This window comes from Catharus ustulatus, chromosome 7 (genome assembly GCF_009819885.2).
Source record: "Catharus ustulatus isolate bCatUst1 chromosome 7, bCatUst1.pri.v2, whole genome shotgun sequence".
NCBI lineage: Eukaryota > Metazoa > Chordata > Aves > Passeriformes > Turdidae > Catharus > Catharus ustulatus.
This window is the reverse complement of record NC_046227.1, coordinates 7,468,014-7,495,953: the sequence shown is the minus strand read 5'-3', so window position 1 is coordinate 7,495,953 and position 27,940 is coordinate 7,468,014. Positions and strand designations below refer to the sequence as shown.

The 27,940-nt window shown below is 38.8% G+C and overlaps 1 protein-coding gene across 2 annotated transcripts in view; it reads left to right on the top strand.

Moving 5' to 3' along the window:
• The first annotated feature begins 217 nt into the window (after positions 1-217).
• Positions 218-27,940, top strand: part of COL5A2 (collagen type V alpha 2 chain) — a 94,956-nt gene continuing 67,233 nt past the window's right edge. The window contains exon 1 of one of the 2 annotated variants that reach the window (XM_033064835.2): positions 218-787. In XM_033064835.2, the coding sequence (XP_032920726.1) occupies positions 688-787 (100 nt within the window). In that variant the 5' untranslated portion in view covers positions 218-687. Of the gene's footprint in view, positions 791-27,940 lie in introns of both variants that reach the window. The other variant, XM_033064833.2, reaches the window with a different exon arrangement.

The window sequence follows — 27,940 nt, the reverse complement described above, 5'->3', positions numbered from 1 at the left end:
GGGGGCTTATTTACAAGTTCCTGGAGCAAGCTGACTTATTTTAGCTCTGTGAGCCCCCTCAAGGGACTGGAGCCCATTTGTTAACAGCGGGGCAAGGGGCAGTTATCAGGGGACAGGAGGAAATCCTCCTCTGGCGCGCTGCTAGAGATCAAGTTCCTAAAAAGGGAATCGGCTCCAAATGGGGCTATACCCTCCGTTTCCAGGAAGCCTGCGCTGGGTGTGGTAAAAGCAGAGCTTTCTCTTCCTGACAGCTTCTTAAAATTGGGCTTTTGCTTGCTTAATAAATGGTCCTGAAAAAGCACATGCACTGCACAGCAGCAAGAAAATATCCTGCAAGTGTGCTCGTAAAGAGAAAAGTTCAAGGAAGAGTGAAGCCAGCTCTGATTCGGTTATTTACCATCAATCAGACTGTTGCTTGGCAGGGAGTGGATGATTAGGAGCCTGAACGAGCTGAAAAGGGGCAGGAAGAAAGTGGAGGCAGCATTCTTCCTATTTAAAGCTGCATCCCCTGAAAGGAGTGTTTGCAGACTGCGCTGGAGCTGGTGCTGAAAAGGGGGCGCGCAGACTTTGTCCTGGAACTGATGCGGAAAGATAGAACGACTCCTCAGCTGGCTTCATGGTGCTAAAATAACCCTACGATTCTGTACTTTTTGCTGCCCAGGGAGGATACATGTCTAATATCTAGGCATGATGGCAGTCTTGGTACAAACGAGAACTTTTTTCATCCTCACTGCTTTATTAGGCCGATTTGTAACCATAAAAGCGCAAGAAGTGGAAGAGTATGAAGGTGGTGAGTTTCTCTCTACCTCTAAAACAACTATCATAACCCCGCTCTTTGCATGCAGCGTGTTTATTGTGTGATTTGGCTATGAAGTGGAGTGGAAAACCTCTGGGGTACGAGAGTCAGACTTTAGCTCTCACATACTGAGAAGGGGGCAGAGAGGGGTTTGCGCTGTGGGTTTTTGAGCGGAACACCGAGGTTTGCGGCGCTGGCTGCGGGCACGGAGCGGGAGGGGCGGTCAAAGGCCAAGCGCTGCCGCGGGGCGCTCCGGCTGAGCCCCCGTCCCGCCGGGGCTGCGGCCGCCGGGAAGTTCCCAACAAAAGAAAGGGCTTGGGACGCGCCTGGAGGACAGCTGGGCAAGCGAGCTGGGAGAGTAAACACCGAAGCCTCGCAGGGTGGAGTCGTTTGCGCTGAACTACATCTGCTTTCTCACATTCTTTGTTTTAGAGAAATGCAGAAACGTGGATTCTCCCTTTTTTCACCCCTCCCCCTGCTCCTTTTCATTTCCCTCTCTTTCCTTCTGCGGCTCGTTTCCCCGCAGGCTCCTGCGGAGGGGCTGCCTGATGCCGAGGATGGCGCAGAGCCTCCCCCCTGCCCGGGGCTGGCGGAGCGGGGCGAGCTCCGTGCGGGCGGAGCGCTGCGAGCCTCACCGCCCAGGCTGCGCTGGCCGCCGCGGCTCGGTGCCGTCCGGGTTTAATGTCATTTCATGCCTGCGAGAGAGACACTGATGGGCAGGAGAAGGCGTAGTGACTGTGCTCTTTCAGCAGTCGGGATGGATGTCGTGATCTGTGTTGATTTCCTGAAATGTGAGCAGGATGGTTGTGGGACAGTCTGGAGCTATTGTACTCCTGAACGTACTTCCAAGGCTTCTTACATGTAACACGGGCTTCTTTTTTAAATTATGCCCTACAAGGACTTTGTAGCAAGGATGTATCCTACAATGCAGTTTGCACTTTAGCGTGTATTTTTAAGAGTGTAATTTTTCTTGTAACTGAACTTCTCTGGTAATATGCTGGATTGCATAAGTGAGGAGGAGTCAAAGCCTGATGAATAAACCAGTGCCCTATTTCTGAAACTTTTGTTCTACAAAGCAAAATGAGACTGTCCTGCCCGTGCACAGCTGTGTAAGAAGTCCCATAGAGGGGGCACTTTATATAAACTTGTGATTGTAATTCATATACTTGCCATAAAGGGAGGTATATATTATGCATTTTTCAGTTACATGTAATACCAAACAAAATACTTGTGAAAATACTGACCTCATATTTGGTATCCATTTAATAAAAATTACAGCTTTTTGCCTGTTTAAAAAAATTGCAAAATTTATATGAGTTTTCTGTGGGGCTATTACATGCAATTTACTAGATGGTTGGAATTATGGAAATTATGGGATAAACCAGTAATGTAGCAACACATTCTGGGATGTATTTCCCATGTGCTGATGGCTGAGGCAACTGAGAGGTACGTGGTAACTCAGAGAACAAAATGTTGAAATAAATTAGTGACATCTGTTTACACTTACATCACTTACTCATCTTCCTGTTAGAGAATTATTAGCTTTTGTCTACTGTACAAACCCTTCTCCAATGTTCATTGTATTAAAAGAAAACCAAACCCCAACCTATTTTAGTGTGATGTGAGGGTTGGTGCAGTGAAGATAGAAGTAGGGTGCATTCTACACATTGGTCTGGTTTAATTGCCTAAGAAAGGGATTTCACCTTTCATTTAGTTCCTGACTGAAGCCTACAAATGCTGAAGAGTGGACAGGACTTATCCTTGGTTTGTCTTGGGTTTGGTATTTGTGCAGAGGTCTGACATCAGTCAACATGGTGCTGTAGGTGACTTTCTAGAGCTGCTTCATTTCTCATTCACTTATGTACTACTTGAATAAAGGTATTACCAGATAAATAAATATTAGAGGTACCTGGGAAAGCAAGAAAGGCGCTCCAGGAGACATAGATCAGGGAAAATCTGTCTGACTTTCAGAAAGGGTGTAAATCAGTGTTGTACCAGTCATTTTTCATGACAATCCTAGAAAAAATAAGAATGGTTGAATACTGCTTGTCAACTTTAGACACAGTGGTAAAAAAAAATAGCTTTTGTGGTAGTATGTTGCAGAATTTATTGTAAGGGATATTGATAGATGAATATAATATAGCAAGTAATATGGTTAAAAATCCTTAATGGAAGAATGGTAATACTTCTTCAAACCAAACATACTGCTTAACAGTAATTTTCTTTTTTTGGCACTTACTGTTGCTGTGCTTTTAAGTAATGCCAGTTTCTTTATTAATTTTTTTTCATTGAAACCATTGCAGATTGATCTGTTCTGCTCAAGAGCACTTGGCTGGTAGTGCTACATGGTGCATGTGCTTAAAATGCATGTAAAAATGTGAAAACCAGACACTTCCAAACCTAGTACAGCAAAATGGTAGTTTTGAGACTGACTGTTTAAATGTGCCTATTTAAAAGTTATTTATCAATAGGGTCAGTGCTGAAAAACCCTAGAAGGACTGAAAGATCCTGGTTTTAAACTCTTTGTAGAGACCTGGTCTAGTTCAGAAGTGCAACAGGATCAAAAAGTGCCCAGGAGATGACTGAAATGTTGTACTATTTAAATACTGAATACCTGAAAGCTCTTTGGTGCAGGGTTTTCCACACAACTCTACAATTCTTCCTCTTTCTAGGGCCTGGGCTACAGGGAATTACTAGCAGAAGCAGGATGTGCTTCTGGGGTCCTTTCCCGTCCCTGTGGGAGTGTAAAAGTTTTTTTAAAAATAAATTAGAGACACACCCTTAGCGGAAAATCAGTACGCTTGAATCAGATTTGGAATTGTGGAATTGCCTTGTTCAAGAAGAATTGTCTGTGTAAATTGCATGTGGACATGGCAGTGGTGGTTTATTGCCACCATCTCCCATGTGTCTTTTCAATCCTATACTTGCCTTTGGTTCTCTTTAGTTTTTGCAACATATCTTTGTGAATTATATTTTCCTGTCCACCTCTTGTGGTGTCAGCCCTCCTTCAGCTGAGATCAGTGTGAGCCCTGGTATTGATTTAAAAATGTCTAATTTGCCTTGTTTGTCAGTGTGAACAAGGAGAAAATAAAGATACCGTCATTGTTTTGTTTAGATTAATGATCCTCTTTGCCTTTTTTGAATTCTCAAGGTCTTTCATTTTGTCTGGAAGCCATGGAAGGGAAACAGGAGAGTGGACTGACTTTGGAGACACAGCTCAGCTGGTGGAATGGGGGCTATAACTGTGCCCATTGTCTTCTCACTGATGCTGTCTTTAGGGAGAAGGGATGTTGTTACATTGCACAGTCCCCATAGTGGGGCAAGCGTTGGGAGTAAGATGACAAGTGAAAGTCCTCTGTAGCTCTGGGAAAGTAAGAGAATTATTAAGTATTTGTGCCAAATGCTTATTTAGATTTTATGGGTCTTTCATCTATGTTAAGAGTCCTCACAGCTCCTAAGGAAAATGATATTGTAAGATTCTATAAGAAGAAAAAAAGCACCCCTATTTTTACAATTGTCACAATTTTTGTGAGAATCTGATAGTACTTAGAATTACAGAATTATTATTTAGATTGGAAAAGACCCTTAAGATCATTGAATCCAAATGTTTGCACAGCGCTGCTTCAGCTCAGCTTGGTGTTGGCTGTGAACTTACTGTGATCCCCGAGTGCAGATCATTGGCAAAGATATTGAACAGGACTGGGCGCAGTACTGAGCCCTGGGGAACACCCCTGGTGACCAGATGCCAACTGGCATAATTCCATCCACCACCAATCTCTGGCCACCCAGAGAGTTTTTTACTCAGTGGACAGTGTGCCCATCCATTCCATGAGCAGCCAATTTCTCTGGGAGAATGCCATGGGATACAGTGACCAAAGCTTTACGAAGTTCCAGATAGACAACATCCCAGCCTTCTCCTCATCCCATAAGTGGGTCACCTTATCATAGAAAAAGATTAGATTGATCAAACAAGACCTGCTTTTCATAAACCTATGCTGGCTGGGCCTGATCCCCTGGGTCTTTTTTTTCCCCAAAAGTTTGATATCCCCAGGTTGCTCCCTTATTTTTGTACCCCTGCTTTCTTAGTGAGAAAGCCTGCATATGTGTGTGTGTGTGTGTGCGCGCATGTAAGTATATATATATGTTTGGGGGTTTAAGCATAGCAAACAATTCAAAACTAGAAATTAATACAACTCTAAACAAGCAACAAATGGGAATCTAGTGTCTCTTAGACAAAGTTGTAACTCTGTGGGGACTAACTCATTGACTTAGAATGTTTGGGGTTGACTTTCCTGACCATAAAAGTGTGGGAAGGATACTCTGTACAGAAATTTCTACAGGGAGACTCCCTGGGAGGATTCCTTCTGTTTAGCCTGAGCAAGACTTTGCTCAAAATTATGGAATACATAAAATTGAGGGTCTTGTTAAACTATCCACATTAACTTGTAATTTTTTTGGAAAATACTTTGTGATTGAAGAATAATTACATTTGTTAGTGCAGGCATTTTTTTCCCCCTGATGTTTACAAATATGGATTATTGCCATAGAAACCAAATGGTCATTTCATTACTCATGTTTTGACATGCTTAGTCCTCATTTCTTGGTGAGGTCTTTTCATCCTTGCAATTTGTTTCAGTGTGATAACATTCAGCTTGATTTGTTCATGCAAAACATTGCAGAATTGGTCCTGTTTAATAATAGTTAAATGTAAGTTGATTAAAAATAAGGTTTTTTTAAACTTGTTAATGCTTTAGAAATTTTCAGAGAAAAAGAAATATCTACCAAATCACTTGACTGATGATAAATGTTCCTAGGAAACCCTGCTTAGGAACAAATCTTGGTGTTGGAGTTGTGTTTACTATCTGGGTAAACTCTAAGTTACGATTTTTCTGTGGTTAGCATTAAAAGTGGTCAACTTGCCACATAACTTGGTTTTTGGTGTTTTTTGAGAAAAGAAACACAGATTCTTGTGTGTATGTGCAGGGAAGCAGAAACTGCAAAGGCAGATCTTGCAATGATATAATCCTTTGAAAAAACTGAGCAGATGTTCGTGGCCTGTATACAGCTATTTTTCCATATACAGAGGAAGGCAACAAACTCAGTGCCAAGAAATAACAAAGTAATAAAAAATAGTCGAAATTCCAGCTGGAAGCATGTGATCTATCCTTATATGTGCACTGTTTTACTTATGTTTGCATTTGACCCTGCGCATTTTTGCATGTAAATTCCTGAAGATGTAATTTTCTCAGAAACTACTCTTAGAAAGGATAAATCAAAGTGGGTTCTCAGTTGGGTCAGGGAAGAGAGACTGGACTTGCACTTCAGTTTATTGTGTAGACAAACCCCCCTTTCTTCATATAACCAACAAGGCAAACCCAAGTATCCTTTAATGTAAAATGAATAAATTAATCAGATTAACTTGGAATTTCAGTTTTTGACAAAGGCTTCTTGGAGTTTGAACTTGCAGAGCACGAGGAAGGATTGTTGCACTGCCTGAAATCTCAAGCTGCAACAGACCCACCTTGTTCCACTGTCTTTGAATGCTTTGGTGAGACTGTCATGTGCAGAGGGTCAGGTATGATTTGAACTGGAATGCAGGATGCATTAATTCCAAGTTTAATGAAGAAAGTGTACTTCTTTCCATGGTATAAAATGAGAAACCAGGTACTTTCAAGATGGAGAAAAATGACTCATAAATCATGTAACACTCAGAGCAACAGAGGTACCCCAGAGGGTGGCATCATGTATTGTTTAAGTCTTTTATGTAATCAGTGTATTGTATGTGTACAAATAATACTGTTTCTCCAGATACTTTTTATTTTTTTGGTCATGGATTGTTCTGTGATTCTGTGCTTTTCCTAACTTAGAGAAATATGAAGAGTTAGTGCAGTTCCCAAAAGGATAAACCAGTGGTACTGACTATAGGAAGTAACACAATTATTTTCCTATAAATGGTTATTTTATAATTTGATTTATAATTATGGAAACAGTAACATGCTGGAAGCCTTAATGCTGGTAAGCTGTGGTAATTAAAATATCCAAACCGTTGCTTACAATTATCTCTTCTTAGTTAGCAACATACATTTTTCATAGCCTGCTGTGCTGTCTTTTATTCTTGCAGTGAGAAACAATTCCATTATTCCACTATCCCACCCGCATTTGCTGCAGAAAGGTCATGTGTTATATAAGCATGAAGACTAAGAATGATTGTCAGAGGGCCAGTGGTGGGATGCTGACTGTTCAGGGAGCTTCTATTCATGCAGACCCTCGGGATTCTGTTTGTATCTGCTGCTGAAGATATGTCTAGTCTTTGGGGAGCTGTCCTAAGGTTGTTCCTTGGCCATGCTGCTGCCAGCTGAAAGTTGATTGGAGCTTTGGAAAATTTGCATTTTTCTGCAGCTTTGTGTGAGCAGTATAGATGGGAGAGTGATATAATGAATTTGTTTTTATACTGTAAAGCTTTCATGGTGCTTTGTGTCTTCACTACTTTCCATTTATATCCTTGGGACTGTGGAGCAGTAGCATGGGAGGACTAAAGAATTAATTTGAATCTTTGTGCCCTTGTTCTTTGGATAATGTGGCTGAATAGAAACACAAACAGCGACTCTGATACTGCTGGCAGGAATTCAGAGCTTTGGACATGAACTCATTTAGAGTAAGAACAGAAGAGTAAACTGTCTCCCTGAGGTCTGCTCCCTGCTGGGCAGTAGATGTCTGGCAGAGAAGGTCCATACAGTATCTTCTCCAAATATTCTTTGGTCATTAAATGGTTGCCAGCATCCTTCAGCAAGCTGGCCACCTGAAGTGCAGGATTATTGTCATAATGGCAGTGTAGTGTAGGAAGAGATTAAGGGAGGTAAAAGAAGAATCATCACAACTATTTGGGTTGAAAGGGGCCTTAAAGCCCATCCTGTTTCACCCCCTGCCATGGCCAGGGACACCTTCCACTACACCAGGTTGCTCCAAGCCCTGTCCAACCTGGCCTTGAATGCTTCCATGGATGGGGCAACCACAGATGGGACAACCACAGATTCTCTGAGCAACCTGTTCCAGTGCTTCACCCAACACACAGGAGAGACTTTCTTTCTAATATCTAATCTAAACCTGCCTTCTGCCAGTTTGTGAGTTTGTTGTGGGTCAGTTGCCCCAAGATTATTGCTTCACATTAAAATGATATTGAAAATACAGCTAAAAGGCAGAAGGAAACTGTTCCTTGTTTGAAGAGAACTGTCTCGGGCCAGCTGTGTTATCATAGGTAACCTCATAGGTTATGCTGAGGAAACATTTTGTTTAAAGTAGCTCTCTTCAGGAAATCATAGACAAGCGTGATTGATATTAAATCACTTTCCAATCTGAAATCTCATGTCCCCTGTCAGAATAAACATCCCAGTAGATGAAGAAAAAAGACTTAAGGAAAAAATTAAAGCAGAAACAGCAAACAGAAGTGGGTATGCACTCATCTTTTCACAAATACTTTCTTTCCAGGGTTGTATCAGATTTTCTGATCTAATAAAAATGTGCTGAATTGCCACAGTGATTGCTATCCTCTGACAGTTATTTATGACTTATTTTCTGTCTACTTTGAAGTAGGAGGTTTTTTTCCCCTCGGCTGGAGTGTCTCATTTTCTAAACACTGAAGATGATTTAGTCATCTTTAAGCCATCTATGCTATTTCAGAAAAACCAAGCTACCCTGAATTTAGTTGCTCCAAATTATGATTTATAATTATAACTAACAAGTGATATAATTAATAAACTAATAAAATTTTTAACAAAGTATGATCTGTTTTTGGCTTTCTTGCTTACATCTGTGATGAGGCTCTTGGTAGAAAAGATACTATTGAGTATCTGGGTTATCTCACTTCTCAAAGGCTCCTGCAGGCTTCCTGAAATTCTTCTGAATAATCCTCAGTTGTCCAAAGCTCTGAGAATAGAAGAGGAAGGGAAGCAAAAGGCAGGAACTTCCAGAGCAGGGTTTGGGAGTCTGATGAGGCTTGGACCTCTCAAGGAGCCCTCAGCTCCATATGACTGAAGGGTCATTGTCCTGTTGTGACTTTGGGCTGTGGAAAAGGGGTGGGAATAGCTTGCATTTTCTGCTCCTTCAGAGGCACAGGCAAAAAGTGTTATCTCTTTTCCTCTGTATTAGTTTTCCATTGGAGTGACTTCTTTTATCCTTAAAATTCTCAAACCAGCATACAATAATGCATGCATTGGAAACTTGTTGGTTTCTAATGCTAAAAAGATTTCATGGGCAAGGAAAAGATCAGTTCTAAGAGTTAATATCTGTACTTCAGAACTCTCTTGAATCAGGAGTGTTCTGGTCTGTAAAGCTCCCCAGTACATATGCTTACATCTTTAAAGAAAGTACCCTGTGTTTGTAACTTATTGTTAAAGATTAAAGTAGTAAAGTACTGGTAAAGAGTGAAGTAGTTTAATATATAGTGTGTTAGATATATGTAGTGCCTATTACATATATATTTGAGTGTGGTGTCTTCCCACTATATGGGAACCGCAGTGAGCCTGGTGACATGAGAGCAGCGCATGGAAAAATGGAGCCATGTGAAGAAGGAAGAGCCAGCATCACAGTACGGCTCAGTTCTTTTCCTTGAATAACTTTGGCATGCTTTGATTTTACATTTTCACTGTAAAGTGCAGAGCCTTCCTATGACTTTGTGCAGTGCAGAGCACAAAGCATCCTTGATATCAAATGAAGCCTTAGGGCACTTCTGCAATGTACATACTGAGTCATTGTGCTAATAATACATTTCTGGAATGGCATGGATTTTCATGTTGAATAGCTGGCTGGTTCCAGAAGTGGAATCTGGCTCCTCAGCAAAGAAAAGCCTGGCTAGTGAATCACCTGCTTGCTGTCAGGTTTCAGTAGGCACCTCTCTGGGGCTGGCTGTCCTTTTGAGTGTGCACGCCAACACTCCACAGCTTTACCACAGTTTAGCAAAACACTCACACTTCTTGGTTTGCTTTGTTGTTGTTTTTTGGAGAACAAGGTGAGGTGATGGGGAGGGAAGAGCTAAATCTTGTTCTCTTTAGGCTGTGCATATTTGCCCTTATGAAGAGTGCCAGGGCCAACCAGTGTGAAGGGCATTGCTTTAATGTTTGCTAGTGATATCATTTTAGTTGTTTTTAAATGAGGGTATGGAGCACTTAATTCTTGGGGTTGGCCTCTTTTTTTTTTTTTTTTTTGCTCCAGCTGTTCTCTGTTTCTTTGAGTCTTTCCTGGTTTCCTAGGAAACCTCTGCAGTATGGAATTTATCTATTTTACAGGCAGTTTATTTTGTTTGTGTTTGAATGTAATGAACATTGAAAGCAAATATTTGGTAATTTCAATCTCCCATTCAGGAGAGTACTTTAGAGTCTAACTTGAAGCACATGAATACTCTTATTTATTGTAACAAGACAACTTATATGTTTATTCTGTTTTTTCCTTAATGAATGAAAAATTTAATTAATTCAGATTTTCTTTTAAAAGCTGGAACAAACTTCAGGATCTTTTATTCTGGAGCAAGATGTGATTAGGTGAAATGATGCAGCAGCGAGTTATCTTAAATAGAATAGTTATCTTCAATAACCTTTATCAATTATACTGACATTTTTGCACAAATTCACATGATTTGGCTTCCTGTCATCAGTAAACATCAGTACAGAAATGCAGCCCAGTTTCTGGTTTCATAGGAAACCAAGGGAATCTCAGTGGTTTTAGTTTGAGATTGCTTTATGCTCAAGTCTGACATAGTAAAAATTCTTGCATCATCTCAGATACACGTGTACAGAAGAAGAACATGGAAGTTAAGGCTTTTGGGGTTCTCTGTGTGCCTAACAATGCTTAATATAGTAGATGAACTCGTGGTAAATTTTATGTGAAGCTACAAGAGATTCAGTAAAGGCTTAAGTTTGGGACAGACTTCAGCATGCCTTAGTCTGGAGAGTGACTTGGCATTTGGTGCTTCTAACATCTTGATCTGTACCTCTGTCTGTAAGAATGCTTTGGGACCCCAGGCTGGAGTGATGATAGCAGGAGGGAATGTGACTCTGCCTGGAAAGGCGATGCTTCTATGCTCCTGTTTTCTAACAGGATACAGCTGTGGATTAGTCTGAGTCTTATAAATGTCAGTGAGTGTTGACTCAATGCCATGAGAGGAAACTTTCTGGTGTGACAGTACCCTGCCTTTCTTTTACTGGGACTGGAATGACACCTGAGCAATTCCTGATACTCATGCGATTTCAAAGTGCCACGGAAGAGAGCATGACCCTGCTGCTGCTCTTCATGACTCCATCCACATCCCTGCATGCAAAGCCCAATTTACATCACCTGTAGAGTTCTCTTGAGAAAAGGAGAAAGACCTTCTGCCTGTGCTGCTTTTTTTCTTTTAAGTCTTCTTACTCCATTGGTTAAATGTTTTAAACTTTTGAAAAGGAGTCTGCAACTATAGCTGAAATACAGCACAGCTTTGAGCTAAAGCTGGTCTGTGGTCTGAAATAAGAGTTGGAGTGAAAGCATGCTCTCTTAAAGAGTATTGTTACCCAGATTTAGTATGCTCCATTAGTCAAATTAGCTAGGATGGTCTTAGGATGCAGGAGTATAGCTCCTGGAAATGCGTGGCTTCATCAAATAATGTTCTCTGGGCTTTGCTCTTGGACACAGCTGGGAGACACTGTGCAACACTTGCTGTAGGGTATTACAGTAGAGGTATAGGCTGTGCTGAGCCCACTTTTAAAGACCTTTACCCAGTTTGTCCTTTTGTTTCCACCCTCACACAAGCAAAAAGGTATGGCTTTAATGGCCTGTTATCTCCCAGTGTAATCATATAAATCTGAATCTGGCTAGGATTAATGGAGTGCTTAATCTTCTGACTTTCAGTTGTTTACTTTGAAAGCATTGATCTGGGGCTGCTTTAGCAAAAGGATATGCTTCTACTAAAGTTAGCTTTTAGTTTGTCAGAACTGCCACCTTAACCTTCTGGTCACCAAACCAAAAAATCAGATTTTTTTTTGCCCCAAAGTGAATTTTATTTCTTTATGAGATAGCTAAATAAGTCTTATTCTTGTGTACATGTACTTTCTCTCTCTCACTTTCTTTTTTTTTCCCCTTCTTAAATCTCTTCACTTCCAGAGGCTGAAAGACTGAAATTCCTCCTTGAAGTTTGCAAGACTTAGAGAATTCTAAGTAACTTGTTTATGCAATGGAATGCAGCTCACAATTAGATGTAAATACCAGACTCTGATCCTCTGGCTTTTGCTTTTGTCTTGAATTATAACTATTTATTGAAATGGCAGAGTGAGCTTTAGTACATTTTGTCAGAATCAGGCAAGACAAATAGCTAATTATTATGACCCCTTTTGATATTTAACAAACTGTGAAGTTTGAGGCTAGATCCTGCTTAGGCTTGGTTCTTTCAGTATTTGTCTCAGTAGGCAGGATTTTTTCACAGGGATTGGGGGGGTGTAAGTTTATTAGATTTTGGAGGGGGATGGGCATAGTTGTTGTTTTTTCTTTTCTCCTTCCTCCTGGAGTTATTTAGCATAAGGGAAGATTTGACAAGGGCTTTCAGAGCTAATGCAGAAGAAGCTTCTCTTGCCCTTTGTGTCCTGTTAAAGCAATGCTTCTTGTACTGCTTGCCTTACTCTGAGAAGACATCAACAAATGGTATAAGACAAGTATGGCTAAGGCAAGTTTAAAAAAAAAAATGCAGGTGGTTCTGGCTGACAGTAGCCTCTGTCACACTGAAAAATTTATCTTCAGTTTGATTAGGAATAGAATGAAAATGTTTCAGGAATACAGATACCAAAAAGAAAAAACATCTGCTGTGTAACTTGTAGGTTATTGCAGAGGCGGTTACAGCAATTATATTTTTGTGCAATGCAGCACAATATCTTCAGGCATCTAAAATGTTTCTTTCAAGTCTTAATGAACTAAACATAGCTCTTGTCCCTGAGGGTGATGTAGGTGTGTGCCATTCTTTGCTATACAATTTTGTAGAAGATTTGAGGCTGTGAGGAATTGCAGATCTAACCATTATCCCTAAGATAGATGTACAACTAAAGAACACAAAGTATTTCCTCAAAAATACCTTTTTGGGTTTTTTCTGTTTTAGCTTACACTTTTTTTCTTGTTGTTGGTTGTTTTGCTTTGTTTGTTTTTTGTTTTTTTTTTTTTGTTTTTAAATTCCCATCCTGTGGGAAACTTGTAGGAGCCTGCAACCAGACAGCTCTGATTTTGGAAATGCGATTGTCTTAATGCAAAGTGCCTGAAGGGTAATGTTTTCCTTTTAGTCCAACTAAGTGCATAATGACTTTTCCAGTACCTGTGTTAGCACACTCACAGTCCTATGAGGAAGAGTCTGACATGCTTGCAAAATTCAGGTTTTTGTAGCCTGTGAAATTTCTGTCATGTCATATGTGATGAAAGCTCATGGCATGTGTTGCACCAGAGCTTTAGACCATGTTTACTCAGAGAAACTTTCTGCAGAAAGAAATGTGGGTAGTATGGACCCTAATGTGGACTTTCTGGTCAGGGCATGAATATTCCTTTTCTAATAAAGAGTATAAAAGCAGAACAGCATAGCCTGGCTCCTGTGTAGTGAGTGTACTTCTGAGGCAGTATTATAAGTTCTCCTGGTCTCTCAGGCTTGACAGGAAAATGGCAGGAACATTCAATTGTGTAGCTCAGCTGCAGGAGGATGTTTTGCAAAACATTGTTACACATTTTTGTGTGCTGTCCTGCTTGAAAGAAGATGCTTCTGTAATCAGGTGGATGATTGACATCAATGCTATTTTGTGCTTTCAGTGTTTATTACCAGGTGTGCATCTGGGATTTAATTTATCGCCCTTGAGAGAATTTCAAGGGTAATTATGTTCTGAATAAAGCAGTCACAGGTTTTGTTCCTTACCAGTTGGCTCTTCTGTCTCTGTGCCTTTATCACTGGGCTCCTTGGAGTGTATTCTTTTTGGAGACAGCTTGCCAGTGATGAATGAGGCCTTTTTCTATATTGACCTCAAACTTAATTACTTCTTAATTACATAAATCCAACCACAGTGATGAGGTGTGCACAGAAAATTTACTTCATGGAGGGACTTTATAGAGCTTACAGCGCAGTTAAGTTGAAATTACATAGCAGTTATGGGAAATGCATGGTTAGTTATGCCCTGTGCTGTTCCTTCCCTCAATTCTGTGCCATGAAAGAAACACCTAATCTGTATCATTCAATACAAGTTTCTTTTTGTTGTTGATGAATTACTTTGAGGGTAAAAAGGGAGAACTAGTTTCTTTAATATGTATCTATTTCCATTAGTAAAGCAAACAGAAATCCTTGATTGTTTTGTTGTGTGCTTGATTGCTGATCGTAATTCTGATTGAGTTAATTCCTACATTGGAAAAACAGAATAAACGTGTACACTGTTATTGTTTGCTTTTATAGATGAGCATGAAAGACAGGAAAGTGATAAATTTCCACTTAAGGTTCTGAACAGTGAAATTTTATTTTCACAACTAAGGTGATTGTGAAGTAGAGACTTGATTCTGAGATGCTTGGCACTGAACTACCAACCTTAGATATTTTACGTATAGTGAAAATATTATTGACTGAAAGAGTTTGAGGGAGAGCTGCCTGTGGAGATATGGTGTACAACTGAGGTGATAAACACTTTATTTGAATGTGATACTTACAGGTTTATTTGTACAAGAAAAACTTTGGCTGAGAAAATTAGGATTTTTTTTTTTTTCCTTTTACCATGCAACTCCCAGGAGCTTCACATGTTTTATTTGTTTTTCCTCTCATCTGCAGTATGTAGTGTAAATTCAGGGCTTGGCAACCAGTGGTCTTTGGAAGATTGCTTGGAAATTTCTCACTTTCACCAGAAGAGGTTGGGTCTGATGTCAGTGGTGAGACTCAGGAGATATTGATTCTGAGGTGACATCAAGGCTGCCATTGTGTGTGATGAGCCTGCTCCCTTCTTTTAGCCTGGTACCTTTAAATGCCAAGCCAATCTTTGTAATTCCTGAATTTGACACAGAACCAGTGAAATAAGGGCCAGCCATCATTTATTTGCTTCAGCTTTCATGAAGGAGGCCTATCCCAGGCTCTAGGCAACCTGCCATCAATTATCCATACAATTCATAACAAAAAAGGCAAAAAAGCAGTAAACCATACCCATGTTTGCCAACTGCCTTGGCTTAGGGGTAATGAAATCATCCAGCCCCTTGCATTCCCTTAGGCCTGTAACTCTGCCCCTATCAAACATTTGTTCCAGAGACAAGCCATGTCTCTGTTGGAGTTAAAAATGTACATGTTAATATATTCCAACAGATCATGAAATTTCCTAGTTTAGAAAACTGGCTGTGCCAAGCTCCTCTTCTATAGACTATAATTTCCTTTCTGAAGAGAGAAGGAGCATCTGGACCTACTCAGTCCCCAGCACAGAGCTCGTCCACGTCAGCAAACTGGAGCTCCAGTGTGGCTGCCCAGGGTCAGCTGTGGACTGCCTGGAATCTCCTTATTAAACAAGCCCAGAGTTTTGGATCTGGACCAAACCCCTAGAACTGAACATGCTGGGACATTTGAAAAGTCCTGTTTCTATACCAGAACTCAGTTGCAAAAGGTCATTGATGCATGCTGGAGACATTTCCCTGTGTGCTCCAAGTCTCAGATTTCAAGTGCAAAATCTTATCTGAGTATAACTATGATTAAAAACCCAATTAATGGAGGGGTCTGCTTTCATTCATTCCTCCAGTGGACAAGGGAATAGATGGTGTTTAACTTTCATGATCTTAAACTTTCAGTCTAAGATTGTCTTGGTTTCTTTAGAAAAATTTGTTTAGAACTTATATGATTGGCCATGCTGCCACTTGATAGAAATTTTCCAGCAATTAAACTTCTGTCAAAGGCCATATTTGAATTGTGGTAGCATAAAGTTATAATTTGGCATGAATGGTAGATTATTAATTTTGGGGAGAGGCTGGTGTGATATCCAAGTTCAGTCCTGGTTCTGTCTCCGTGGTTCTATCTGCATAACTGTTCTTCTGACTTTGCTGAGACAAAATACAGTAACATTATTCTTGGCACTAAACCCCAGGATTGTTGGCTACTGCCATGCTTGGGTAGATGGAGACATACAAATGGAATCCTCAGTACACATTAGACTGGGAGATTGGAACAAGATGCTTCCAATGGACAGCAGTTGTCTCTTGACCTGATTGCCTCAAAAAACCTCAACCCCCACACCAAAATCCCAACCCCCTTATCCCCCAAAGAAAACTCAGTACCAGTCTGGATTTTCTGGTTTTCAAGGTGCGGAGCTGGCAGCCAAGTCCCACCCAGGATGTTTCTGGTTGAGCAGTGCTGAACCAAGGTCACATCTGCAGTGGATTCTCTGGGGTTGGTTTTCAACACCAAATAATTTTGCAGTATATTTTTCCTTTGATTGCAATTTCATACTTAGGTTACTAATGCATGAAAAAATGTACTGTCAAATCAGATCATTTGACTTACTCTCCTGACATTTCTGTTTGGAAGAGGCAGATCTTGGAATAGGTCTTCATCTGGTGTAAATTACAGTGCTACTTTTACTTCAGGGGAATAATTTACACAAGCTAAAGGTCTGCAAGATTATCCAGAGACCAGGTGTGCCACATTATTCTGTTTTATCCCACTGTCTGTAAACTTGTAATGTTTTAATGACCAGTGAGTTCCTATTGTGGTGTTTGTTGTGTGTATAGCTAATGCTAATCATACTTAGCAGTCATGCAATGAAATTCTTATCCTTACTAAGCTTACCTTGCATGTAAAGGACATGCATGAATTTGGAAATATTTCCTCATCTCCAGGCTGTAATTTGGGGTTAGGAGAAACTCCCACAACACACATGCACACACACTTCTAAACTGGAAAAACAACTGAAAATATAACAAGTTGTTGTTTTGGATTCTCATCCAACACAACCCTGAAAAGCCTGAATTAAGGCTTGGATTAGGGCCTCATTCCATTGTTATGATGTTGTTACTGAGGTTCTCAGTTCTTTGTCCTAATTGGAGAACATGAAAAATAACTTTATTTCTCTCCTGGGTGAGAAACTGGGCCCTGGAATGGCCTCGTATTGAGTGATCAGTGGATGCCATTTCAGGTGTTGTGTGATGTTGCACAGGAAGACAGCTGAATTTAGAGCCCTAAGAAGTGTGCATCAGCAATAGGAAATGCAACAGAGGTTTCAGTGTGTTAATTCCCATTAAGAAGTAGGTAATTCAGTATTTTCACTGATACCACTGTGAATGTCTTGAAAGAGGAGAAGATATTTTTTGCCTGGTCCCTCAGGAGTTGGGTAGTGTTGCCTTAGATTCTGTGATATTAGTAAAACTACTAATAGTTCTGCCTAAATGTAACCTTAGGAGGCTTGTTTGTCTCCTCCTGACTGAAATGTTTTCTTATTCAAATAAAACATTGGGATAACATCAAGCTTGTGGTCCCCGGAAATGAATACAATTAGTCAAATTATGTTCATGTTTATCTTTTCTGTATGTTAAGTCAGGAAGAAAAGCAACTGATAAGATTAATATCCAGATAAGTGAACATTGGAAGTTTTTGGGATCATATAATCTCCTGGAAGTATAGAAATCTCCTGGTTGCTACAGAGCTCTTCTTAATAGAATGGGGCAAATGCTGAAGTGTGTGTAAACAAATCCATGTATACATGTGTGGGGCAAAAGTAAGAAAAACATTTACTATGTTGATGAATGAATAATAGAGTGTATCACTTGAAAAGAAAAGCAAAATATTGTGAATGTTGGCATAGTGAGATATTATTTCTTGTTCCCCCCTGATCTTTATGGAAATGTTTAGGAATAACTTATGCTTTAAAATTTCTTTCTCTTCTGGTCAAACTGTATTTCCAAAAAAGAGGCAGAAAATAGTATAAAAAATTAACTTGTTTAGAAAAATTAATCAATGTCAGCAAATTGAATTATTAGGCAAAAATGTACCGAGAAGTCAGGCTTTTTGCCATAGGAGAATTTCTTAACTGATGTTCCTGTGTAAATAGTCTTCATTATAATTAGATAAGCACCCCCCCATCTCTTCTGCAGCATCTGTGACTGCTGCCTCTAGAGCCAGGATGATCTCTATCCTTGCTAGAGCACTACCATGGATGTTTCCAGTATTGCTGACTTGATTCAAAAATTATGTAAACAAGAAAAATGGTCATGGAGCAAAGAATTCACAAGCTGTGAAACTCAAGTGGGGGAAGAGTTGAGTCCCATGCTGAGAGGAGACATTTGTTTTTTCTCTGGTTCCTTTCTTTGCAGCATCACACAGCAGCACTGGATTGTTGGTGAGAACTGGGAGGAAAAAAGGGAGCAAAGGAAAGTGTTACTTTCTTTCAGCCTTGTGCTAAATCAGCACAGATTTCAATTAAAACTTAGGGATTTTCTGTTTTTTTAAAGATCTTCAGGTTTTGTGCCTACTTAATGTTCTCTGGAATTGTCCCAGAACTTAGTAAGCAATATGGTTAAATGTAAGTAATTGTTTAATATTGTGTATTGGTTAATTATACGTGTTCCAGAACAGAAATAATCAAGAAAACATGCATTAAAAAACCAAACAATTAACTGTATGACCTGCTTTTGTATTTAATGAATAATTATAATGGGATGAGATATTTCTTTTTTTTCTCTGAATAACTTTCTTACCTCTTCCTTCCATTCTGACAAGCATTTTCTGTACTTCCATTAGATCCTGATAGAAGTGCAATCAAACTATTTTGTAGCCAGTGCAGAAAGGCAGGAAACACTGTTAATCTGTGTGGGCTGGGGTGTTTATTTTTATAGCTATGGATTAAAGCTCTCTCCTATAGTTGGCAGAAGAAGACCCTTATTTGATAATACTTAATAACTTGGTTTCACATCGATTTCCATAATTCCCTTTCCATGTATTACACTGCAGCTGTTCCTTTTCCAGTGATCCAGGTATAACACTCTGAGTTATCTGAGGTGAAACCCTTGTACTATGTTAACAAGTATCTCTCTTGTGGGTGTAATAGCGGTGAGCTCTTTAAAAAAAAATGTATTTCTCTATGTTTATAAATGAGTTAAAAGTGTAGCTCTTCATTTGGAAACATTTCTGACTGTAAGTGTGTTTGTCACTCCAGTGCATGGAAAAACTTCTGGTTCTGGTTTGTATTTCTGGAAAGTCAACATAAATGCTTAATTAAAACAACCACAACAGAAGTTTTGTTATCCCATTGTAATGGCTCTTTAGTTATGATGAAAGTGTAAGTAACTGTGTGTAGCAGTTGATCCTCTTTTCATGTGATAAAGGTTTAATGTGGAGAAATCATATTTCTCTTAGTTATGGAGAGGAGTAGTGACAAAATTTATCAAGTAGAAAAAATAAGCAAAAATTACTATGTAGTGTTTGAGAGTAAAATCTGTTCAAAGACTGCACCTAGAAAATTTAAAAACCCACATGGGGGTTGTGTGTGTATGAAAATGGGGGTTTCCACCTAAAGTCAACTTCAGCTTTGAGGTATCCAGAAGCCATTTTTTCAATTGAAACAACCATGCCAGAGGATGGAATGTCCTTGCAAAAGCATTCCTGTGAGGAAAGGTACCAAAACCATGGAAAGAGGACATCCTTATTTGCATTTGATAATTGCTAATGAGATGAAATCAGACTGAAGCAGTATCTTTGGTTAGCTGTTGTCTTCTATCAGAATGAAACTGTAGTTTGCTCAGGGTGGCTAAACAGGACATGCAGTGTGTTACAGGGGTGTGAAGAGCACACTAGCTCTGTGTACTCTGGCTGTGAAGAGCAGGGGTAAATCACTTCCTAGTCAAACTGAAAAAAAAACCCCAGATGCTTATGGAGCATCTCAGAAAAAAAAAAAAATTAAAAAAAAAAATTCTTTATTTTCCAGTGCATGGAAGGTAGGTGGTTGAATGTATCTTTTCAATACCAGTGTTATTAACATTGCATGTGATGTAGCTGCATTTCTAAGTAAGAGATGCCTCATTAAAAAAAACCAACCACCTGCAAAATACTTAAAAAAATATATTAGCAGAATATATTCAGCAAATGTAACTTCTTGTCCGTCAAAATCAGGTGAAGTTAAGTGCAGTTCTCTTGAATGCTTTTAAGACATGACCAGAGAGGCAGATAAAATAAATTATTGCTCCTGTAAAATTCTGGGAACAAATTTCTTTCCAGGAAACTGGACTACATGACTTCTAAGAGTGTAAGATTAGGCAAGCAATGGTGAAGTGATTACAGAATCATAGACTGTCTTGTGTTAGATGGGACCTGCCAGGACTGTGGAGTCCAACTCCCATCATAACATTAACACCAAAGCCATCATTATTATTATCATGGAGAAGCAAGTAAACTGAGCAAAGAGATAGTTTTCAGTCTAACTTTGAAAATCCTTTCAAATTTTATAACAGCTATTAATTTACACAAATCAGGTGTGAAAATAGAATCTAACTTAAAAAAAGTTGAATTTTTGTTTCCAACTTAGTGCAGACTAAGGTCAAATTTCTGCAAAGTGACCTCTAGTTGGCCTGCCAAAAAAAAAAAAAAGGAGAAGGAATGCACTTGATGAGTAGCTGTCCTCACAGTATCTCAGGGTGAATGGGCCTACTATTTAGGAGAGGTAAAGATTTCAGTGTTCTAAATTGGGAGACATGTAGGCTTGAATTTTTGAAAGAAGCAATTTATTTGCCCTTTTTACTTCAGGTCAAGTGGTGGTTGTACATCATTTCATTAGAAAACAACAATAAAAGAAGTCTTTCCAGCTGAACAACCACAAACAAGTGACAAGTACTTTCAAATACTACACATTCCTCAACTATAATATAGGAACAAAGTAATATTATATAACCTGGGGGTGTTTTTTTGAAACTTCAAAGTATTTAATATCCTTTGATGGAATTAATTACATTTCAAAACATTTTATGTAATTAAATGTCATCTTCAAATTGCTGTTTCATGGTACAATGGAAAAAGATCCCCTTACATTATAAATTTATGAAATAACTTTCCTGAATCTTAATCATAACTAAAAAGGTAGCATGCTCAAATCACATCTGTAGATTTGAAATACTTTAGAATTTATACACAATATATGCATAGTACAGAACTTATTCAATGCAAGTTAAGGATCCTCACCTTAGGAGGAGATTGTACAGGAAACTTCACAAAGTCTGTCTTTTCTGACTTCATTAAATGAACGGAAGAAGAAAAAATAAATAGGAGGAAAATAGAAGGCAAAAATAAACTTCAAAAGAGTTATCTGAGAATAATTAGCGTTAGTAGTTTTTAGGCAGGGCGTGTGCAAACTTTGTCCCTGATTCCATTATTTGTCATGCTTCATCAAATGTTTTAAGGACTTCAGAATTAGCCAACATATTCTGTCTTTTCTCTGGAAGGCACTACATACCAGCAAAATATTTCCAACTTCATTAATGTTTATAGCAAACAGTTCACATTAATTATACAAAGTAAATATCTGGTAAATGATTTTGCTGTTCATAATACAACAAGAAACAAATTATGGTTTAAGGCTCTAAATAATTTTGCAACTGCAAGATTACCTAATGGTTGCATTTGAATTCAATCATCAGGTTTTTGCAAAGCCAGACATGTGCAAGCTGAAACTGGAGTTGAGTCAAACCAAAACAGAGGTTATTCTGCAAATATTGAAAACCTCCCAGCCCTGTGTGTAGGTTATTCAAAAGTAGCATGAAGCTTGCAAACCAGTGCCAGCTACAATGCTGAGCACATCAGCATGACCCAACCTGCTGGTGAAGCCACTTGACAGCCTGCTGGATGCACACACACTTTTGCATGCCTCAAAAAAGTAATACTTTTTACCTACTAGGCCTACTTAGAGGTTATCCACATCTTGGTATATCCAAAATATCACTAGAGGACCTATATTTAAGCAAGTGAATCAAGCCCAATATATATTGATGTATGTGTGCCTGTGGAAGTTTTTCCTCTGCATTGTTTAAATAGGTTTTTGTGCTTACTTTGCACTTGAAGTAATATTCAGGCATTATTTTTGTCAGTTGTTTTTTAGAGGGTAATTCATAACTACATTTAAATTACTAATTCATGTAATGTAATATTTTGAATCTTATAAAATGCCAAGAATTTTTTTTGAAAAATGTTTTACCTCTACTTTTGATTTGAGTGCAAGATTGGGTAACTAATAACGATGGTGTGTACAGAGTAAAACCAGCAAGCACGTTAATTGTCACCTATGGTAAGTCTGTACTGGGAGGGTAATGGTGAACAGTTGAAAATTTCATAGCAAGTCATGAGAAATGCAGCCCAGAGCAGAGTTCTCAGTGACAGACAGACAGACATCGAGGAAAGTCAAGGATGCATCAGGACACTAAGTAAGGGAATCCAGAGCAGAAGCAGGAATGAGGGCTGAGGAATTCTGAGCTCAGTTGTGTGAGGATGTATGTCAAACAGAAAGTAAACCCAATAGTTTTCCCTTATATAAATAGCATAAATAAATATCTGATATGTCAGGATTTCAGTTTGAGGAAGATTGATTGTGAGTAGTGCAGACCTGCCAGAACCTGATGCTGAACGTACAACCGGCAGCAGGCCAGGACTCATCATTAAGCTTTTTCTGTTCTCATGACCTGGAAAGGATTTTACAGCAAAATACCTGAACTTCACTTTATTTATAATTGAGTTGTTTTTTCTACAAGGTGGGAAGGTAAACTAAGTTCAAACTGCTTGATAATGCAGAAAACCTGTGTCCCCTTCAGTGTTCTTGGATCAATGTATATGAGCAATGCCTGATGCTCTGATGCTGACTAAATTAGAATTTATTAGCCCTGGTTGTTTTAGGTTGTTTTGTGTGACTCTGCAGATAGTTTGTGGGAGGAGAACATAGGAGCAAAAGTAGGAGCAGGAAAATGATTTGATGCATCTGATACATGTATTGCTGATGTTGGGCTTTTCTTGAAAATGAGGGAAATGCATGTGCAATTAATTAAAACTTGGTTACTAATAAAGCATTTTGAAATGGAAAACTATAACTAAACAAAAAGAAGGAACATTCTGATGCTGATAACAGTAGATGAGGTTAATGTCATGAAACTAAAATACAGATAATGCTGTGTTGCTCATTAAGACCTTTAATTCTATGAAAAGTTAGCTGCTAAAAGTCTAAACGATGACTGAACAGTACATTTGTTGCCAGAGATGACAATATTAAGCTTGTATTTTTTGTGTTAAAAACTTCAGCCTCCCAGAAACAATAGATTAAATGGAGCCAAAATGGGAGGATGTTTTCTGTTCGTGTGCAGGGGAGATGAGCAGACAGATGTGTGCAGTTCTTGCATTGACTGCTCTGTATGAAACCTGTGTTGGAGCGTGACAGCAGCAGAGCAGGCCAGTGTGTCTGGTGTTTCCTGGGGCTAGTTCATATGTGCAGTCAGGTAACTGCAGTGCTCTGTGCAAGGGCTGGGTGCTGCTGTCTCATACCACCAGGCTCAGGAATGGAAAGGATTGGTTGCAGTTTGCTTCATGCATTTTTTTTCTTGCACAAAATGTGTAAGTGGGTTGGGCTGCAGCTGTGGGTACATAACAAAGGTGTCTTTTTTGGAAGGTTGAGACAAATAAACCAAAGAGCCTTCCTGAGTGTTAGGAATTACAGACTTAAGGGTACAGTTTTGCCAAGGGGCAACTTATGATTCAGAAACATCTTACTGTCACCTTAGCAGTACCTGTCTATAATTTTGCCTGAAATTTGTAAAATTGAAATGCCCTTTTTCTGGAATCCAGCTTTGGGTGGGATCCCAGTGGATTTAAGGTAAAAGGTGCAAACATATGCTTACCTGGGAAGAATTCCACTTCAATTTTTCCTTAATTCATTGATTTGTAGATTGATATTATTCTCTGATTCTGTGTGTCTAAAAGAGAAAAATCAGGAATAAACCTGTGTGGTAGTGAGGATGATTTTATAGATATCTTCTGTCCATTTAGCTTCAGCTGCTTAAAACTGCAGTGCTTTAATGGTTAGCAGGTACACTGATAATTAAATAATTAAATATCACATATATTCATAATAAACACCAAAGGTGCTTCTGGATTCATATCAGCCACCAAAATGAGAGTTTGTGCATTCTAAATGAATCTGTGAACTGTTTCAATACTATCAGATGGAATACATTTGAAAACTGATTTTGTGCCAAAGTGAACAAAAAGATAGCTTTGTCCACAGTGCCAAGAAGATGTGTTTTCACCACTAGATAATTAATGTGCATTTACTCATGCCAATGTGGAAAACCAGCCTGGATTTTGCTGTAAAGTAACTGTGTGAGATAGAGTTACTCCAGTGATGGTTGACCTTGGCTCCATTGGGATTTTACAGTGCACTTTCCAATGGTAGTTCTTCCACTGTGAAAAAAAAGTCCAACAAAGGAAAAACTAAACCAGCTGCTTTGCTCGCATTCTAAGAAACCAAATTTGTATTTATATAGATTTTTTTTGTAGTAATAGGTATCTTTGTCTATATCTATTTTTTTCCAACCAACTGCAACCATACCAGGTAAGGAACATGAATAGTGCAGAACTGGTTTGAAACCTGGAAGCCCAGATAGAATGAGTGCCAGGGCTCGGGGTGTTTCTTATTTTTCTGGAAGGACAATAGAAGGTTTTAGGGGATGATGAAGGATATTTTAGGGAATGAATGGAACTGAAATTCAAAGGGCACAGAACATGATGTGATTTGGTGAAAAAGGGGATGCAGTCCTGACTACACACTTCTAAAGGAATCGCTGAAACAGAAATATGTCAGTATTTCCAATGCAAAACCTTATGAAATCACTAGTGTTATAAACAAAAATTAAGATTAGCTTTTTAGTTGTCTTCTCACTTGTTTAGGTTTTTAGGTGTTCTTCCCTGCTTTTCTCTTTTAAGTTAGTTTGTGTTTTAAAGATTTCCTTTGCATGCTTGGGGCTAAAATTATCTTTCTTTTAATGAAAGATTAAATCCTCATAAATAATATGACCCAAACCTAGAGCTTTAAGAAAAACACCATGCATCTTTAGTCTCATCATCAAATCATGAGAGGACATAATGTATCCACTATATCTTACGTCTTGGCACTGACAGATATAATTATGTTTGGATGATATGTGAGGTGGAAATGGGTAGAATTCACATTACAATGCCATTTAAGAATAATAACTATGTTTATAATAATCTTTATTATTACCATTATGATAAATATGTTCTACTTATGACCAGCAGAGAAATAGATGCGTTCCCATGTCATGGTGAAAACCATGTATGTTTGACTAATCAGTATATATAACTTTTTGTCTCTCTGTAAATCAAACTTTTTTAAAATTAATATTTTAAAACTTTTGCCTTTTATTTTTAATTTGCACATTTTATTTTTTGTTTTGAATTATGCAGAGATATATATTTACAAAATGAGAAGGAGTTAGAACATATGATGCAAGTGTTTGATATACCTGGAAATATCTAACCAAACTAAAACTTGGTGTTACACCATACAGCATGGTGTAAAGTTTCTAAATGCCTTTTTTGTACCATTGCTCTTAGAAATTTCTGAAGCTGTTCACTATCTCTAAGAGAAGATGATACTGACCTGACTTTAGAGGTAAATGACAGCTAAGAAATAAGGTTCAAGAGCCTAAAAATAACCAGTCTGAAACACTCTCTGAAAAAGCTGTTTTGAACTGCACAGTACCTTAATTTTTGTACATATGAGAAGCAAATAGAAGTTCTAATGGATTTTTGTCTAACCAAACCCTAGAAAATTATTGTCAGGTGTGAGGCTCCTGTAAGCATCGGGATTGCTTTCTGAGAGTAATTGATAAAACCTGCCACCCTTTATGTAACAATTAAAGCCACAGATCAGTAGGGGTTTGATACTGATTTGTCTCAAAGGGCTTGCAAGTTTCCAGCTTAAGGACTGAACACTGTGGTTGGTGGTGTTGGTCTTCTTGAATGCTCCTCTGGTTCATTAAAGTGAAATAATGTGTCATCAAAGAAACAGTGTAGTGGTCTCTAAACCAGTATAAAGAACACAGTTATTTGACCTGTGTGCATTCATCCCCTTTTGTTATCATTGCTACTGGTGTATTGATTTGTCCCTTAGTGCAAGCCATGTATAAATTCTAGATTGGTTATATATATATATATATCTACACACATTTGAAATACATTTTGTTGTTGTAAGCTGAAAAAATAAGAGGGAAGTGATGTGTGGTCTTTAGTTGGGCTATTTCATCATCTTTAGTGGGAAAAATTACTTGTATATGAAAATGCTCTTCATAAAGACCTGATGTGTTTGCAAGGGATCTTTTGTGGGAATTTTGTCACCACAGACCCATTGTTGTAAGTAAGCTCTGTGGCTAGCAACATGCATGATTCTGTGTCAATGAGTGCCACATGTCAAAAAACGTAGGCATTTTACATGAAGAACATTTCTAGAAATGGAAAACCTGAAGCAGTTGAAATTTGACAGGCAGGAAGCTGGGGGGCTTTGCTTTACTGAAAGAAAAATGCTCCACAAATGCCTGCTTTGCATTTCTCAAACACACTGAGCAAACAGAGCAAACACTGAGTGTACTTCATTAAGGGCTTGTTGCAGCTGCTGGGGTGTTCATACTCTTCCATGGGTTCCTACAGTTCTCTGGAATTTCTATGCATTTACTATGATGTTTTCTTTGCTTTATAAAGTAGATATTGGTTGATGCCATGCTATGAAAAGGGTGTCCTCTCACCACCCACTTGGTGGTGCCTGCTGGCCACGCACTACATTCCCCATGAACTCCCCTTTTGTGATGTGTTTGAGACTAAAACAAATCAGTGCCAAGCAAGCAACTGACTTAGGGCTCAGCTCAGTGGTACATCTCTGCTGGATTATGCTTTTCTCTTGCCATGAATGGCACAATTTCAGCTGCTGTTGCCTAGACCAGGCTTTTTCTTTATTTTGAGTAAGTCAGGGTGATAATGTGAAATAGAGAGGAAAAAATGCATAAGCAGTGATTTGTTGAGTGTAAATGGGAAGGGAAATAAACTCTGGCCAAGGGCTGAAAATGAATCTCATCAAGCTAACCTGGGCCTTCAGACTGATTTGTATTCCACATTTTCTGGATTTAATCTGCCTTGGGATTTGGGAGATATTTTTAAAGAAATGGAATAGTTTTCTGAACTCTGGAAGACTGAAGCTATTTCCGTCTGAAATGGCCTTCCTGGCTACATCTCAGTTTCCCATACGTCCTAAAATACTGGAAAATGTGCTTTAGTTCTTTTGTAGTATGGTGGGATGTAATCAGTCATAAAGACAGATGAAATGCAGATTTTTTTTTTTCCCATGCTTGGGTTTGTAATTATTACTGTCAGGAATTTTCCCTTATCACTCTTTCATATTTATCTAGTTCTCTGACTACAAAGTATATGGGAACTGCAGGGGGCAGGGGTGCAGTGACTGCAGGAAAGGAAACCCACAGATATTTGCTAAGAGCAGCTGATCCCTGAGATAATGGCTTTTCAGCAGTTTTTAAAATGTAGGCCCTGAAAAATGTTGGGAGTGCAGTGTACTGCAGAGCATTTTAAATCTGCAAACAGCACATTGCCTTTTCCTCTGGTTTTCTTTAAAGTGTGAGGCTGAGGTTCATCTCCTGAATACATCTCAGTTCTGTGTGCGGAAAAGGGGACATTTCCAAAATCCTGGCTGATTTGTTTACTTACGGGTTTTTTTTGGGAAGAAGTGTCCGGGGCTGAGTTAGAAGTTGGGCTCTGATGTCATCTGTCCAGGGCCCAGGTTTGGAATGTCAGGACACCTGTTCAGCCAGGATACCGAGCTGCATTTGCATTTTATGCACTTCATACACAGCTATAGTTATCTTAGGGGACCTCTGTATGTTAATATTGGATACATGAAATCCATTTGGAAATACATTTAAGGAACTATTTAAATAATTTAGGTTTAAATATATTTTACTGTTTTATATGTAATTTATTGTGTATATTTAATGTGCTCTGATTTTGATAAGCATTTGCTTGTAGCTCACAGAGCTATACGGGTGATTCTGTGAGTTGAAGTTTGGTAGACACATTTATAAGACTGTAAAAGTTGCAATGGA